Here is an 18,028-nt window from a genome sequence, read left to right as displayed (position 1 = left end):
TATATAGTAAGTGCCACAATTGAGTCAATCGGGGCAAACATTTCATGTGGCTCTTTTCATGGATCTAGGCAGGCAACTACAGCAGCTTCTATCTGCAATCTCAAACTCTTGGCTTACAACATTACATTTTGCCTCATGCAAAACTGCTAAATATGTAATGATATAACACAAAGATGCAAATGTTGACACACTGATCTTTTTTTCTCATTTCTCATTGTTTCATATTGCACATTTACTTGGCATAGAGTTTTACACTCTACAGTATCTCTTCAAACTTCGTCCTATGTGTAATTGTTTGCACACACCCACACTTGCTGCAGATTCTCCATCTATGTAATACCAGTAGTGTCAGAGCCGGATTTAGACCTCATGGGGCCCGAGGCAAGATAGCGGTTTGGGGCCCCCTCCCTCAAACAATCCATAGCACTATATTTGCATTCTGATTCATACCCCTTTCATTTTTTATCATTTTTTCTCCATATAGTAATGCCGCTTACACATTATGCACCACACCGTAATGCCCCTTACAGAATATGCAACACAATTTATTGCTCCTTATACAATATGCCATACACCGTAATGCCCTTTACATGTTATGCACCACACAGTAATGCCCCTTACACGTTATGCAAGACACTGTAATGTCCCTTACACATAATGCCACACAACGTAATGCCTCTTACACATTTATGCACTGCACCGTAATGCCCCTTACACATTATGCACCACCCAATATTGCCCCTTATAGCATAATGTCTCACAGTAATGCCCATCACACATAACAGCCTCATACATACCAGGCTGTTAAGCTGTATCCTACCTGTCCCCATTGACACTTCCACTTCTGGCGGCTGAGAATTTTGGAGTTCTCCAGTACTCCCCAGCTCAGCCCTCAGCGATCCCCCAGAAACTCCTCCCCCGCCATGCCTGACCATACTGTCCCTCACTGTGGCAGCCCGTGGACCCCATAATCCTCCCCTGCAACTTGCATCCCGGGGATCTCCTGAATCTCCCCTGCAGCTAGCAGCCCAGGGCCGGATTTCTGTGGGCCCAGCCATAGGCTCTATGGGACTCGCTGGGTCCTAGGCCAGCCCTTAGCTTGCCTAGCGGTAAATCCGGCCCTGGGTGGTGTCAGGGGTGGGGCATTCTGGCATAGTATATGGCATATGCGCAGATCCCTGGCCATAATGGCTTAGGTGACATTTTCCCAGTGATTTCTTTACTGTGCATACACAGATCTTCAGGAATATGGCGCCATTCGGCAGAGAGGTAAGTATGTAGACTATGGGTGCAGGGTATGTAGTGTGTTCTCCCTGGTCCTAGGGTGTGAATATAAATTGTAAGCACCACTAGGGCAGGGACTGATATGTTTGACTGGGATGTAGTTTACATCTCAATATCCTGAACACTAGCACAGGTATCCTGACAGCTGTCAGAATGCGGACACCAGAATCCCGACAGCCGGAATCCTGATCATGAAGTATGCTGGGGAGGGTTAGAGTTAAACTGTGGGGGCATGGTTAAGGTTAGACTGCCTGTGGGGGAAGGAGTTAAGGGGGGTACTCACGGAGCGATCGCTGCTTAAAATCTAAGCAATCTGACTAGATTGCTTAGATTTTAAGCCTGATCGCTCCGTGTGTACCCCCTACAGCGATAGCGATGCGCAGCCCTGCGCATCGCTATCGCTGGAGATAGATTGGCCTGCTGTGCAGACCAATCTAGCGGGTCGCTCATTTCACCCACTGGGTGAAATGAGCGCTCCCCCCGTCTCCCTCCGCACGCTCAGCACACATCGCTGAGCGGCGGGAGAGATGTGTGCTGAGCGGTTCGCTCAGCACACATCTCTCCTGCATCGGCCAGTGAGTACTGGCCTTTAAGGTTAGGCTACAGAAGGGGTGGGTTACGGTTAAGCTGCCGGAGGGGAGGGTTAGGGTTATGCTGTGTTTGTGTGGAGTGGGTTAGGGTTAGTTTAGTTCAGTGCCCTGTCGGGATTTTAGGCAGTCGGGATGCCGATGTTGGTATTCAGACCTACGGCATCCTCACTGCCGGTATCTCGTACCCAGCCAATTTTACTGAAATATTCACTGTAAACCACTATGTAAAGCACTATGTGCGCGGGCATGGGCTTGTTGGAGGGCCCTGAGGTGGACAAATGTCGCCCTTTGCAGCATGCATAGCACTATATAAAAAAACTGTTAAGAAGTCCATTTTACTGTGAACGTGTACTGTTAATGTTTCAGATGTTGGCTAATAATAACAACACTGTCTATTTCTAATCAATTGAATACAGGTAAATACAAAGGCAGACAAGGGGTTAGTCTGCAGGCCTAACTTTTGAATACATTATTGACCATGTTCCCTTGACATAACAAAACCTTTGTTTAGGTCTACTGAGATGATCCTATTTGCCTTTGTTACTTACCCAATATATGGCACAATTAGCTAAAATAGGTCTTACATTCCAGAAATGGGCAGCATATTTCCTTCTGATGAGGCAGTTTTGGAAATCTCCTTCAAAGCTAGTTGGTACGTGAGAAATTTACTTTGGTTCTAAACTCTCTGGGCAAAGAAACATTTCTGTTCTAGTTCAGTAGCTGCATGCGGCTTCTCTCCTCTTTTGGCTCACACCCCAGCTTCTTGGTTGATTCCACTGCTGGTGGCTGAGGACATGCCAAAGGCTGACATGGAGTCAGTTACATTTTGTGCTTCCCCTTGTATAAATTCAGAGGCCTTTTTACTGTGTGTGTTTATATTTAATTATCCTGGTTTCCCTTTGTTATAAATATTCCATTTAGCTGTTGCTAGTTTAGTTTGACCTTTTTTTTTCCTTTACAAAGTAGTGATTAAAATGTACTGTGATTTTCTATCCTAATGTTCTGTGGAATTTATTTAAAGACAAACTTATGTCTGTGGTTAAAGGGCTAATTGTCAATGTCAAAAGCACTGCCAATTCATATTTTTTTTATAATTATTTCCCTTTGTAAAAAACTTCCATAATGGCTTCAACATCTGTTGGCTGGACAGGTGACAGCGCTTTAACAATTATACAAATCAAATACAATGGATTTTTCAGGCACTACTAGCTTGAGAAATGTAGATGTAGTGGCTGTTTATATTATTATTATTATTTTAGATTTATATGGTGCCACAAGGGGCCCGCAGCACCATACAAAGTAAATGACCAGAAATGGTACTGTGAACAAAACAATAAAAGTAGGGCCTACACACTCAGCGATGGTTGCAATTTTGACGATGATCAATCTGAATGATGATCGATCATCGTCCAAATTGACTTGCATTGCAATGCGATGGAGAAGCAACGATGAACAACCGTGGGGCCGTGCATCGTTCATCGTTGGTGCATATGAACGATTTCTCGTTCATCTGAACGAGAGCGTTCATATCGCCCAAACACATGGGCAAGTGTGTAGGGCACATTACAGTACAGAACATTGGCAAGGTTTATAAACATAGCTGCAGCAGCAGAAGTCATAAAACCCCAATAAGCAGCAGGGCCAGCCAATCCCAAAGGTCTGGTGCTCTTGTGTGCAGTGGGGAGGAGATGATAGTATAAGTGAGGGAAGGAAAATAATACAAGGAAAGAGGGCCCTGCTCATGAGAGCTTACAGTGTCTTGGAATGCTGACTGATAAACTGGGATGAGAGTCTCAACATTACAGTATGTTAGTTCCAGAGGGAGGATTCAAATCTAAAGGGAAAATAAAAAGCAATAGTTCTTTAGCATAGAGAATATTGGGGCAGATGTATTAATCCTGGAGAAGTGATAAAGAGGGGATAAATGCAAGGTGATAACGCACCAGCTCCTAACTGTCATTTTTCAAATCCATAATGATTGGCTGGTGCATTATCACCTTGCACTTATCACTGCTTTATCACTTCTTATCCCTTCTCCAGGCTTAATACATCCGCCCCATTATTTACTTAGAAAGTTCTGCGACAGCGGGTGTGGTTCTATAGGTCTATAGTAAAAACATAGTCAATAGGTTAACCCCAAATGGTCGACATGCAAAAGGTCAACAAGGTCAAAAGGTCATCAGTATCAAAATGTTGAGATGGAAAAGGTAGACAGTGGATAAAGTCGAAAGTTACAAAAGGTCAACACGGTCAAAAGGTTGATACAAAAATGGTTGACAAGTTTTTTGTGTTTTTTTGTGTGTGTCATTTTGTATGTTTCACCATATTTGAGCCAACTTAGTTTAAACGTGTATCCTTGCGGGCTTGGTTCGCAGGCACCCCTTGGGCAAGGGGCTTTGCTTTGCTACTACTGCGCTCAGCAAAGGTTACTATTCACAGTCGTAGTCCACGTGGATGGTAAATGATAAAAAAGTTGAAAAAAACAAAAAAAAACCCTTTGTGTCGACCATTGTCATGTCGACAGTTCGATCCTGTTGACCTTTTGACCCTGTCGACCAATTGGAGTTGACCTATTGACGGTCTATCTTTTTACTTAGATCTATCAACCGGATACCACCACAGCACCATGTGCCAGGTTATCTCTCTGAAACAAGATGGTGGCACCAGTTATAGGTATGCGGCATAGGGTCCCCTTGGCCCATGTGCACTGCAGACCGTGCACCTTTATAGATACATCCCCGGCTAGTAGGAATCATATCTTATGAACAAATGAAACTAAAATGAAGATAAAGTAATAACAATATATGAATTGTTCTATGCAGCATTCTATGTCTTCACGCATGCAATGTATTACCCGTGCCAGTTTGCTGGTGTGTTTCCCCCAGTTTAAATCTCTAATGTTTTATTTTTCCCAAAATTATGACTTTATTTGTTATTGCTGCTATGTCAGTAGTACTGCTGGCAAATATACTGTTTTTTAGAGGACGTCTGGCCAGCACGAAGAGTTCAGGAAGATCAATAAAGTTTTGACTGTATTGATCACACTGAACTTTTCATTTTAACCAGACATCCTCTAAATAGCATGTATGCCAGCAACAATAAAATGATAAGCTTGCTTGGTATTTCATTAAAACAAGCCTGAATGAGCAAATCACTTTATTTACTAACATACACGTTAATATGTGCATTGACCTGCTTTTGCCACCATTCCATAAGGACAGCTGCTCAAAGGACTTTTCTACAACTTTGAAAAAAGAGTAAACGATTAGATGAAGCTAAGTAGTTGTATTGGGTGCCTATGGTTAGGGAGGAGACTGCAATAATGGATGAGTGACATCATATCACTCATCCAGTGTTTTTAATGCCTCAGTCGGACACTGGTTTTCGTTATACTTTTATCTTTACAAAAGGTTTAGATTGTTCCTTTGGAATTGAACTAATGCATACCTCCCAACTGTCCCGATTCCAGCTGGACAGTCCCGCTATTCGGACACTGGTGGTCATTCCGAGTTGTTTGCTGGCTGTTTTTGGTCGCTGCGAAAAAAACGGCACTTCTGCGCATGCGTATGCGGCGCAATGCGCACGCGTGACATACTTTCACAACAGCCGATGCAGTTTCACACAAGGTCTAGCAACACTTTTCAATCGCACTGCTGGCCGCAGAGTGATTGACAGGAAGTGAGTGTTTCTGGGAGGTAACTGACCGTTTTCGGGGAGTGTGTGGAAAAACGCAGGCATGTCAGATACAAACGCAGGCGTGCCTGGGGAAATGCAGTCGTGGCTGGCCGAATGCAGGGTGTGTTCGTGACGTCAAAACAGGAACTAAACAGTCTGAAGTGATCGCAAGCTAGGAGTAGGTCTCGAGCTGCTCAGAAACTGCACAATCTTTTTTTGTAGCAGCGCTGCGATCCTTTCGTTCGCACTTCTGCTAAGCTAAGATACACTCCCAGAGGGAGGCGGCTTAGCGTTTGCATGGCTGCTAGAAGCAGCTAGTGAGCGAACAACTCGGACTGGGGGCCACTATCCCGCTGTCCCACCCACGGACAGCAGTGTCCCGCTGGTGGGGGGACATTTGGGGGATCCTTTAAACATTCACTGCTCTGCAAAGCAGCGAGTGATCTCTAAATAGATGCTGTGTGCACAGGCACGGCATCTATTCAGTGCTGGGAGGTGAGCCGGGGGCTGCCCTGCTGCTCAGGGAATGCTGGGCACGCCCCCAACATGCCAAAAACGGGTACCTGCCGCTAGGCTTTGCCCCTAATATAAGAGACCACGCCCCTTTTTATGGTCACGCGAGGGTTCAGATCCCCTCCTAACAAAAGTTGGGAGGTATGCTAATGTCATTTTTTTGCTCTTGAGTTAAAATGATTTCAGGTGGTTGACATTACCTGAGTATGCACAAAGCTATTAATATAATTAGTTAAATCTACGCTGGTAAAATGCATTTAACTGTTAAGAACTTTGATGTAAATGTTATTTTTCTCTCTTATAAGCTGCTGGAGAAATACATGGGCAGCACATCATTCTAACCTGTGCCATTATTTATACACATTTCTTCTCAATGGACCATATATATTTGGAATTTCATTTTAGCAAGAAAATAAAGAGCCCTTATCACAAATGGCAAAATTAAAAATGATTTCTATTACTTTAAAACACACCAACGTTTTACACTTAAGCAAATCAATGAAAACATAATTTTGCCACGTAGATCAATCATGATCTTTAGGCAGCTGTAGACAGTGTGAACAAAGTCATTTAGTTGATTATGGCAAGTAGAGCGCTTATTGATGGTGTGAAGTTGAAGAATGCAGCAATGTCGCCTGCTATAATAGAATCTAAGCTGCCACTGAGAAAAATACAGGGGACACAGTGTAACAGAAACGCATTATTTGGTCTTGGCTACTGATAATTACCATTTTCAAAGCAGCGCCTTTACTGTTTTATGGAAGTTCACGTTAACAGCTCCTCTCATTGACATTGTTATTAATAAATTACTGCTCTTTTCTGATATACCCATCAGAAGAAACTCAGCTGTAATCATTAGGAACTGTGAGGTGAATGTTCATTCTATAATAAATGGACATATTCTGTTAGTTTCTTTTTTTAAAGGTGAGATCCACTGAGGAAGGATATTTTCATAGTAATCATAGTTGCTGATATTTTAATGGAGTCTCTTGCAGATCCCGGGGTGTGTGGTTCTGGTATTAGGTGCTGGGGCCGTGTGGTCATGACATGCCTCAGTGGGACCCCTCTCCTTGCTCTACAATGCAACACTGTCTGGCAAAGGATTGTGGGACTACAATGATGTGATTTAATGCAAATTGCATCATTAAGCCTCGGATAGACCGGGGAAGTGGGTGGGATCAGGGAAGCTGAACGCAAAATTTAGGCATAGGAAAGAATGATAGTAATACCCATCAATCAAATAGAAGTACAGGGAATCCATCCCTAAGACCTGCTATGTATGATGCAGGAAGTACCAACAACACTGTAAGGCTGTGGATTAAAATGTAATTAAATATATCAATATTTAATATATATGTTATCCATATAGATTTGTCAGCAAATGTTTTAGATAACATTATATAGTGAATTTAGGACCAAGATAAAATTGTAGTTTTTGGTCTCATTTCTTCTGGCCGATATGAGGACATTAGTCCTTATCTACTGCATGGAAAACAAATATATATGGATAATGCAAATGTTGAGCTACTTTTTGCATTTCATAACAGGCAAATGTTTCAAACCTAAGTTAACTCTGTAATGCATTTTAATCTTATTAAACGTATCCTGCTCCTGGATAAATCTCTTTAGAAGATTAAATCATACAAAGTAAATTATAGGTCAGGGCTGGAGTACAGTATAAATGAAAGGCCATTCATTTTGCATTACTATTTGTTTATTTTTGCTCTACAGAAGGCTCCATGTCATCTTTTCACTTTGTAGTATACATTTTGAGCTCCAGGAGTTATATGAAGTGTACAATTATTCTAAGATACTTTTCTTTTTTGCTATCACTAGTATAAATTGTGGCAATAGACTGTTGACCTTGTAGTAGTGATTTTTGTTGGTGATTACACATACAGTTTGTATCTGTACTTTTCATAGGCTGATACTGATAACTGATTTTGCACACTTTTTTTTTTTTTTTTTTAAATTGCTACACTTTTTTTTTAGGGACCATTTGTTTTTGCTCCTTTTACTGACATGATGCTTGGCTAAACTTGGTGTAATTTTTTTTACTAGTTATCATTCTTTCATTTGTGCTACAGTCCTGATTCATGTTTGTAAGTAAAGCAAAAAAAAAGCAAGTAACTCTGTGTCTGGAACAAACCATGTTACCATGCAAGGGGAGCAAATATATTTATATTGTTTCTGTGCAGGGTAAATACTGGCTGTTTTTGCATGTAGCCACAAATGTTAACTTTATTTTTAAACTGCAATTTAGATTTCAGTTTGAACACACCCCACCCAAATCTAACTCTCTCTGCACATGTTACATCTGCCCCGCCTGCAGTGCAACATGGTTTTGCTCAGTTGCTTACTTTTTGCTTTATTTACAAACATAAATCAGGCCCTACTTCCTAATGTCAACCTTTGTGAAATTGAATGCAAAAATCTAACTTCATTGAAGCTCACATAAGTAGCTCTTGGCCAGTAATGGGTTCCGCTGCACCATATATTTCTGTTTATGTCTTCAGTTGAGCTAAATTGTGGTAATTTTGTAAACTGGCCTCCTTATTATAGAGTGGGTCATTCTAATAAATGCTGACACATCAAACTGTTATAAATGGGTCACCAACACGCGGAGCTTGCCCTGTAAAATAACTTTATCCTCTCCCAACACAAGATGATTGTATGCAAGTGAAAGATTGTGTTTTAGTCAATGATGAAAATATAACGTAAAAATCTTTTAAAGAGTTCGGTTTGCAGTATAGACTATTTTTTTTCCAGATTGGATAGAAACATAATGATTACAAGCCTATTGTATTATTTAACATAAGAAGTGTGTATGCTTTTGTTGCTTTGTAAGTAAATTAGAATGCGTGGATAAAGTATGACTCTCCGCTTAGTAATTAATAATTTATGTTATTATTGTGCTGTTTTTCAGGCAAAGATGAGCCCAGCAGCTATACATGTACAACATGCAAACAGTCATTCTCCAGTGCATGGTTTCTCTTACAACATGCACAGAACACTCATGGCTTCAGAATCTACCTGGAAAGTGAACATGGCAGTCCTCTTACACCCCGGGTAGGCATTCCATCAGGACTGGGTGCAGAATGTCCCTCACAGCCACCACTCCATGGAATTCATATTGCTGACAATAATCCCTTTAACCTATTGCGAATCCCTGGATCAGTATCAAGAGAGGCTTCTGGTCTTACTGAGGGTCGATTCCCACCAACTCCCCCATTATTTAGCCCCCCACCAAGACATCATTTGGATCCACATCGCATTGAACGTCTGGGTGCAGAAGAACTGGCTCTCGCAACACATCACCCGAGTGCCTTTGATAGGGTGCTGCGACTTAACCCTTTGGCTATGGAGCCACCAGCTATGGATTTTTCAAGGAGACTTAGAGAGTTAGCTGGAAACACTTCCGGTTCCAGTCCTCCTTTGTCTCCCAACCGGCCCAGCCCTATGCAAAGGTTACTGCAACCATTCCAGTCAAACAGCAAACCACCATTTTTGGCAACTCCACCCCTCCCTCCTCTTCAGTCTATACCTCCTCCTTCTCAACCTCCTATTAAATCGAAGTCCTGTGAGTTTTGTGGGAAAACTTTTAAATTTCAGAGCAATTTAGTAGTACACCGTAGAAGCCACACTGGAGAAAAACCTTATAAGTGCAACCTTTGTGACCATGCATGCACGCAGGCCAGCAAGCTAAAGCGCCACATGAAAACACACATGCATAAGTCATCCCCAATGACAGTTAAATCAGATGATGGTCTTTCCACAGCCAGTTCTCCAGAACCAGGAACCAGTGATTTAGTTGGCAGTGCAAGCAATGCCCTCAAGTCTGTAGTAGCCAAGTTTAAAAGTGAAAATGATCCAAACCCAGAGAATGGTGATGAGGAAGAGGAGGAAGAAGAAGAAGAGGAAGAGGAGGAAGAAGAGGAGGAGGAGGAGGATTTGACAGAAACGGACAGTAGGCTGGATTATAGTTTTGGCCTAAACCTTGAAGCTGCTCGTCACCATGAAAACAACTCCAGATCTGGCGAGGAGAGCCGATCTATGCCTGATATGATGCAAGGTGTGGGTCTTGCTGCAATGCATCACTTTAGTGATGCCTTCCATCAGGCATTGATTGAAAAACATAAAAGAGGGCATTTATCCGAACCTGAAGTGCAAAGAGACACTTGTGATGAAGACTCAGTGGCAGGAGAATCAGATCGTATAGACGGTGGTACTGTTAATGGGAGGGGGTGTTCGCCTGGTGAATCTGCAACAGGAAGCTTGTCAAAAAAATTGCTTCTTGGTAGCCCAAGTTCCTTGAGTCCTTTTTCTAAACGCATCAAACTCGAGAAGGAATTTGATCTCCCAGCTGCAGCTATGCCTAACACAGAAAATGTTTACTCCCAGTGGCTTGCTGGTTATGCCGCATCCAGGCAGCTAAAAGATCCATTCCTCACTTTTGGAGACTCTAGACAATCGCCTTTTGCCTCCTCTTCAGAACACTCATCTGAAAATGGTAGTTTACGTTTCTCCACACCTCCAGGAGAGATGGATGGAGGGATATCAGGCCGTAGTGGCACAGGAAGTGGAGGAAGCACTCCCCATATTAGTGGCCCCGGGCCTGGGAGGCCCAGTTCAAAAGAGGGCAAGCGCAGCGACACTTGTGAGTACTGTGGAAAAATCTTCAAGAACTGTAGTAACCTCACTGTTCACAGGAGAAGCCACACTGGTGAAAGGCCATATAAGTGTGAGCTTTGCAACTACGCCTGCGCGCAGAGTAGCAAACTTACCCGGCATATGAAAACACATGGTCAGGTGGGAAAGGACGTTTACAAATGTGAAATTTGTCAGATGCCTTTTAGCGTGTACAGTACCCTGGAGAAACACATGAAAAAATGGCACAGTGATCGAGTCTTGAATAATGATATAAAAACTGAATAGAGGTATATCGATAAACCCCATGTAGATATTTTTTTCTAGTCCCTTGTGATAATAAAAAAAAAAATTATGAAAGCTAAGAATACAAGAGTGTGCTTATCACTAGCGCACCTGATTTTTTATAATTTCCTTTATTTTATTTTTTGTTCTCACAGTTTGAATGCATGTTCTTTATTGGGGCAATATTATTGCATTTTACGCAAACTTTGAGCCTTTCTCTTGTGCAATAATTTACATGTTGTGTATGTTTTTTTCTTTTTTTTTATTATAACAGACCGCATGTATGGTATGTTATATCTATTTTCAATGTCCCTGAATTAGTTGCAAAGCAAACATTGCTGTTTCCAGTTCTGTGCTGACAAGTGACCATGCTGCATACATTCTGCAATACATATCATGTACAGCTTTGTTTTCTGATGGCAGAGGGAACATTTCTTCACCAGACCTCCAGGGACAGGAATTAGAGTGCTGCAAATGCTAGAGGAACCTCATCTCCTCACGCCAGGGGTTACCTTTAGTGTTTAGAGAAGAAAAAGATAAATAGAAAAGGCCTTGAAAATATTAATTTGTTCTGTCATTTGGTTAAAATAATAAAATGAGTGCCTTCAGTCTATTTCAAACCATATAAATGGTTCTTCCTATGTTGAAATGAACATGTAGCTTAATTCAACATGGATAAATGTAGGTCTCCATTGATCTAGTGTATAATAATAATAATAATAATGTATTGTATTATAACTGAGGCTACCTAAAATATGACCCAGTATGTCCTAGTTAATCATCATTCTTCAATAATATTTATTTAATGATACGTAAGCTATTTGCTCATGCTGTCAGCTTTGAATGAATTTGCTTCTCCTTTTCCATTTTACCTATTGTTTCTGTGATTAAACCTTTAAATTAAAGCTGAACTAGAATATAATGGTGAGGAGTTTAATTGTATTGCAATATAGTGACTTTTTATGAGTACATTGCAAATAGAAAAAAAAAATGAGGGGAAAAAGTAAATTATTATTAATATATGTGGTTGTCTGACTGACAATCGTTAATAATGTTCTCAAATTCTGCACTGTATGGGAAGTTAGGTAATAATTATATGCTATCAAGTGGCACAATAGAGACATGGACAGAAAATGGTACCCTTTTTTTATTTGAAAAGAAGCAGCCATATAAGCTAGATATAATGATGATTAACTATGAACTGTTGAGGCTGACCTCAAAAAATACCCCTTTTAAATAAAAGAAAAAGAAAGTTAAAAGACATGCAGTAAAGTAAAAATTTTACCTTCTCTTATCTATATCTGTATTCCTCAAAAAGTTTCTTGCTTTGCACTGTTCATTTGCTCTCATGAATATACAGATTGTTTCAATATTAATCTTCTGTCGACCCCAATTGGAATTCAGAAAGCACTTGACTCTTCCAGAGAGTGTGTACCTTTCTCCTTAATCAGAGGTACTGTGGTTGAGTATAAAGAATGCTCACATACATTTAAATGCACTGTACAATTTTCCCTGTTTACAGGCTTACACATAAGGGAAATGTTGCAAATAAAGTATATATATATATATATATATATATATATATATATATACTGTATATATACACACGTACACATACATGTATGCATGTATACATAAACTCTGCCAGTTATTTACTTGACTTACAAATGTACCTAAAATCATGTAGACAATACTGTGAATGGAAACAGACCACATGTACTCTACAAAATAATTATTGCTTTGGCCTTTACAGTACAGGGGTATTTTGGTGTACAAAAGCAATTTTAATTCTAAAAGTGGATTTTTTTTCTTAAAGAAAGCATCACTTTTGTTTAGGGGAATTGTATTTTAGGGCTTCATTGTCTTGTACAAGACTTATTATTCATTGCAAATAAAATGGTAGAGGAATTTATATGCCTTGGATATATCCCAATTCTTTCAGGATGTATAAAGAAATGTGCATTGGGGAAAGGTTCCATATTATATAGTACTTAAATATAGGGAAATGCACATGTTGATTCCTATGCTAAAACACATCTATTGTCTTTTTTCCTGTACTTTTAGAATGGTATTTGAATTTAAATGTTCATCTAGTGTAGGAATTATAGTATTTATATTGAAGCTTGTATTTTTAACAGTTGCTTGTTCTTTCGGGAAGGTATCAATGTACCTTTTTTATGGTAGTGGAATAAAAACACAGGCTGCCACAGTATATATATATATTTTTTTTAATTTCGGCAGGATAATATAGTGCAAATTATTTGTATGTTTTAAAACAAGAAAATAAAAAAACATAAGTGTGACATTGTACAGTACAGAAGCCATATGATGGCTACTTGGGAATACCGATTCGAATGTCATGCAGAGAAGCCTTCTTACAGTGGGCTGTACATATCTTTTATTTTGTTCCTCTCTCTAGCTGCCATACTGTATACAGTACCGCACGCTGATGGCATTGGTTTGTTCTGTAGTGTGCTTTCTGTCCCTTTTTCTTCACCCTACATTCCAGCATCAAACTTCATATGCAATAAAATAAACACACATTTTAAATTTATTTTCATTGCCAAAAAAAAACAAAACAGCTAAATGGTGCTTTATATATTTCGATTGGAAGAAATCTTATGCAAAGCATATTAAGATGGAAGATCGCTCAAGTCAATACTTTTTTTTGTAAATGGCAATGTACAATATTTTGTTATTGGCCTTTTCTATTCCTGTAATGAAAGCTGTTTGTCGTAACTTGAAATTTTATCTTTTACTATGGGAGTCACTATTTATTATTGATTATGTGCTTTTGTTTAAAACTCAGGCACATATTTTGGTCTTTTATTCTTATTTTTTTACTTATATCTTTTTTATTTTTTATTTTGATGACCAAAGGTCATGCAAACCTGGCTTTTATTGTATTTGTTTCTGGTCTGTTAATTTCTATTGGATAAACCACTGTCTGTGTTTTTTTGGTAGTTGTCTGCATTATCCTGTTCATATACCCATTTTGTCCCTTTTATTGAAAAATAAAAAAGTAATAAAGTACACAGCACAAGCCTCTTGTGACCTTATTTGACACATTATGAAATTTATATTGTTAATAAAAAAAGAAAAACCCTAAATTTAAGAATATTTTATATTCTTTTTTATATAATTAATCTTATTTATTAGTTATAAATGTAAGCCAATCATAGTCTACTTTTAAAATCCTTCTGCTTGACTTGTATAATCATTTCGAATGGTTCTTAGAATGAATCCTTTGTAAGTTAACATGCATGTATAAAAACACAGATCATATGATTTAATCAGAAACAGAACTCTGTCAAGGTCTACAAATATTTATTAAGGCAATAAAATAAACTCAGAAGATCAGAAGTGGGACTAAAACAAATAAGCAACAACACCACAACATCAACCCACATTTCACCAATGTCACTCCTTTTTTGTTCATATTTGTACAAACTGTTAATTAAAAAAATGTATGTACGCATTACCTTCAAGCTACAAATCAAGTCAATTTTTATTTACTTCCAAGCCACATCTTTGTTTTCCATTTTATAAACCATGCATGCATTACCTTCCATATGGCTTCTAGTTGTACACTGTATGTACTGTGGTTTTTTTTACACTTGGTTATATAATATCGGCAAATAAATTAATGATTAATTTGCCGTATACTTAAAAAATGGAAAAAGAAAACACAATAAGTAAAAAACAATAAAAAACAACCTATATTGTTTTCTATGCATAATAGCTTGTAACCTGCTTATTCCCTATGTCTTTATGGCAGTAACACTTTTTTTTTAGTTTACTAAGAGTGTGATTTGTATCCCTTCTTTCTAGGGGGAAAATACAGCAACTTTAAATCTAAGGACAGAACAATCAAATTTATATGGCAAGAAGTCTGAAAAGATATGCAAAAGTGTTAACAAATATGCATACCAATTTGGGCAAAATAAATAACACCTAGCTTTCGAGGAAAAGAAGACAAAGGAGAAGATGAACGTGCTGATATGACCAGGCCAACCTATTGTAAATGAAACAAAAACAAAATACTTCAACTTGACCATTATGTATTAAAGTTGTAGTTGGGTGTTATTGGTCATTGCACCTGGCAGGAATGCTTGCAGAGTACATTACTTTCCTGTATCAACGTGACTTTGACTCTATGGCTATATAAACACCCACAAAACATGGTACTGGGAATTATATTTTATTGTTGACTTTAATGAAAGAGGCCAGTTTTGTAGCACATGATTTCAAGATGTAATCAATGTCTTTTAAAGACATAAAATTTAAAAGTGAGCCCCATGACAGCTTAATACTGGTTTTGCACATTAAAGGTTTGGAAGTCAGATGGCCATTTTGCAGAAAAAAAAAAAAAACCGTGACCACAATTTTTTTTTCTTCAAATCCCTATTTAATCTTATTGTATGCTGGACTGATATTACGAAAACCTTCTGAAAATCACTGGGCTAGGTAGTATTTTTTACAGCATCTTTGTCTGTTTAGGACTTCATGATACCCTTATTTAAGAGATAATATACAGTGCAGCCTCAATAACCGGGGCTTTAAAAAACAGTCAACAAGAACATAATTTACAAATGACATGTTGTACTTCGAGCTCTAAAGGAAAAAAAATAGTAATACAAAGTGTGACATTTTCTAACTGTGTGATAAATTAATGGTGTTATAAAAACCATGAACCATTGAGGCCTTTTCAAGTTTGTTAGAATTCTGCACCAGATTTATATGGCATCCATAATGTGTTCTTAAGCTGCTGTAAAATTCCATGCAAGCATGACCTAGTGTCCAGAGAAACTTTTATAAATATATTTCTATGTTGAAAAATGTCAAACTGAAAAAAAAAATGATGTGGTTATCATTAACTGTTTGCTGTTAGATTTTCAAGGCCTACTTGTAAAAACAAAAACAAAAAAATATTTTAGAAGAAAAACAGCGTCACAATAGAATCTTGTTGAAACTGTTGACAAAATAATTTCACACTCTCAAAATATTTTGTGCAAAGTTGATGGAGATCATTGGTAAAACCAGGATTTTACATTTTTGTTTGACTCCATAAAACAATTTCCATTTATATGTTCCTCTGAGTCGCAATAAATCCAGAATAAAAAGGAGATCTAGTTTCAGTGCCTGAAATTCTAAAATATATTGGTTCCATTATGGGATAAACCAGAGGGGGTTCATTTTAATGCAGTTTGTACAGAATAAGATATTGTAAGTTAAAAAAAAAATCTGCCAGTTCTTATGTTATTTGTTACCCACTTTGGGTGAATTTAATGTGATGTAAACCGTTGTTATATACTAAAAGTATATTCCAAGAATCATTGTTAATAGACGTTATACATTTGCCTTTAAAAAGGCTGAAACACGAAAAAAAAAATGAAATTGACACAATAAACTGTAAAGATTTAGGTCTGTTTTTTTCTTCTTATTGATTGTATATTTTCTTTTTCAAAAGAAAGGAAAAAGAATCAATGATTGTTAACTTAAAAGCAAACTATGTTGAATGAAACACATTACACGAGATGAATTCAGAAGATGGAAATTGTTACCTTAAATTGAAAGCTATATTTAACAGAACATAGTATACAAGATGAATACAGGAGATGATCTGCAAGACCACAACAAGAATGATGGCACCTCCAAGTTCAAGGGAACATTGCCACTTTGGGAATTGGATATAATCAATACACTAATGTAAGCAGCCACATAACATATATTTCTGCCCTTGCATATGTTTAGCATTGAAATAACATGAATAGATTTTTAGGTCTGGTAGAAGGCCTCTGGACGTTGAGTGGGTTAATAACCTGGTAGGCAATATTTCTTCTAAAAAAAAAAAAAAAGTCTTGGAGAGGGTCCTGTTTCAAATACAGATGTCTGCTGAACCTCAAAGCCTAACCTGTGACCCCATCTTTCACTTTTCTGTGTGTATGACAGAGCCAATTTAAACATATGTTAGGTTAACCCTGAACATGCTGTGGCTGACTTTTTGTGAAAAGAGGCATGACGAACATAACAACAGCCATTTACATCAGTATATTTAAAGTGTATAAACTGGTTTAGCCCAACACAATTTGTTTGCAAATCAAATTGTGTTAACTGAGTGAACCCTTAATGTAAGTCCCCACTACAAAAACAAAGGGGATGTAATGAATCGCCATTCAGTTACAGTAAATTAATTGCTTTGCAGATGGTGGCCTGTGACTTATACAGAAGTGCTGCATACATCCCATGAAACATGCATGCAACCTTAGAACATCTGGATTCATAGACTGCGCCTACTTTTTCTTTGAACTCATCCACAGGAATTTCATAATTTACCTGTGTTTGAAAGCTCAAGGGGACTTCTTGAAAATTCTCTGCATATTTGTAAAAAGGAGAATCAATTACAAAAATCACATTTCAAAATCTCATAACTTACAACACATTAGTTCGCCACACCTGGAAGCCCTGTGTAAGGCTCTTTTTTTATACACAACTTATTCATACATTGGCATACCAGTATTGAACAGATAACTCCATATAGTGGATTTTGCATGATATTTTTGGATTACAAATAATATTACAATTATATAATTATTTCTGAAAGGGCTGTTAATCTTACAATGCAAGGTGCATGGTATATGTAAAAACTACTAGTAACCTTCGCAAATATATATGTCAATATTTCAGGAGATTCTAAGAAGTTAAGATGTTGGAACTAAAGACATGAACATTAGGGCAGACACAAGGAAATCTGTTTTAAAACCATCAAAAGATACAGCAAATAATGTGACTCTGAAATGTCTGCTAACAGAGAGCATTAGCTTACACTCAGCTCTACAATAAGTACAGACATCTACATATGTTAACTTTATAAGTAGATTCACTTTTATGCAGCTTTACTTGGATAGGTACCCAGGAGTGTATCTAGGGGTCAAACCGCCCCTGGCAAAGTAAGGGACTGATCCCCCCCTCCCCCCCACACTCCCCCTCCTATACTCTAAATAAGTATGGTGCAGCGCCAAACATAAGTAGTG

At 38.4% G+C, this 18,028-nt stretch overlaps 1 protein-coding gene across 5 annotated transcripts in view; it reads left to right on the top strand.

The window, feature by feature from the left end:
• BCL11A (BCL11 transcription factor A) overlaps positions 1-16,417 on the top strand; it is a 181,816-nt gene extending 165,399 nt beyond the window's left edge. For 3 of the 5 annotated variants that reach the window (XM_063918216.1, XM_063918217.1, XM_063918211.1), the window contains exons 3-4: positions 8,989-10,999; positions 14,826-14,910. In XM_063918216.1, coding sequence (XP_063774286.1) covers positions 8,989-10,997 — 2,009 coding nt within the window. In that variant the 3' untranslated portion in view covers positions 10,998-10,999; positions 14,826-14,910. Of the gene's footprint in view, positions 1-8,988; positions 11,000-14,825 lie in introns of all 5 variants that reach the window. The other 2 variants (XM_063918213.1, XM_063918212.1) reach the window with 2 other exon arrangements.
• The last annotated feature ends 1,611 nt before the right edge of the window (positions 16,418-18,028 follow it).

Source organism: Pseudophryne corroboree, chromosome 4 (assembly GCF_028390025.1).
Source record: "Pseudophryne corroboree isolate aPseCor3 chromosome 4, aPseCor3.hap2, whole genome shotgun sequence".
Classification (NCBI taxonomy): Eukaryota; Metazoa; Chordata; class Amphibia; order Anura; family Myobatrachidae; genus Pseudophryne; species Pseudophryne corroboree.
This window is presented reverse-complemented; position numbering and strand designations above follow the sequence as displayed.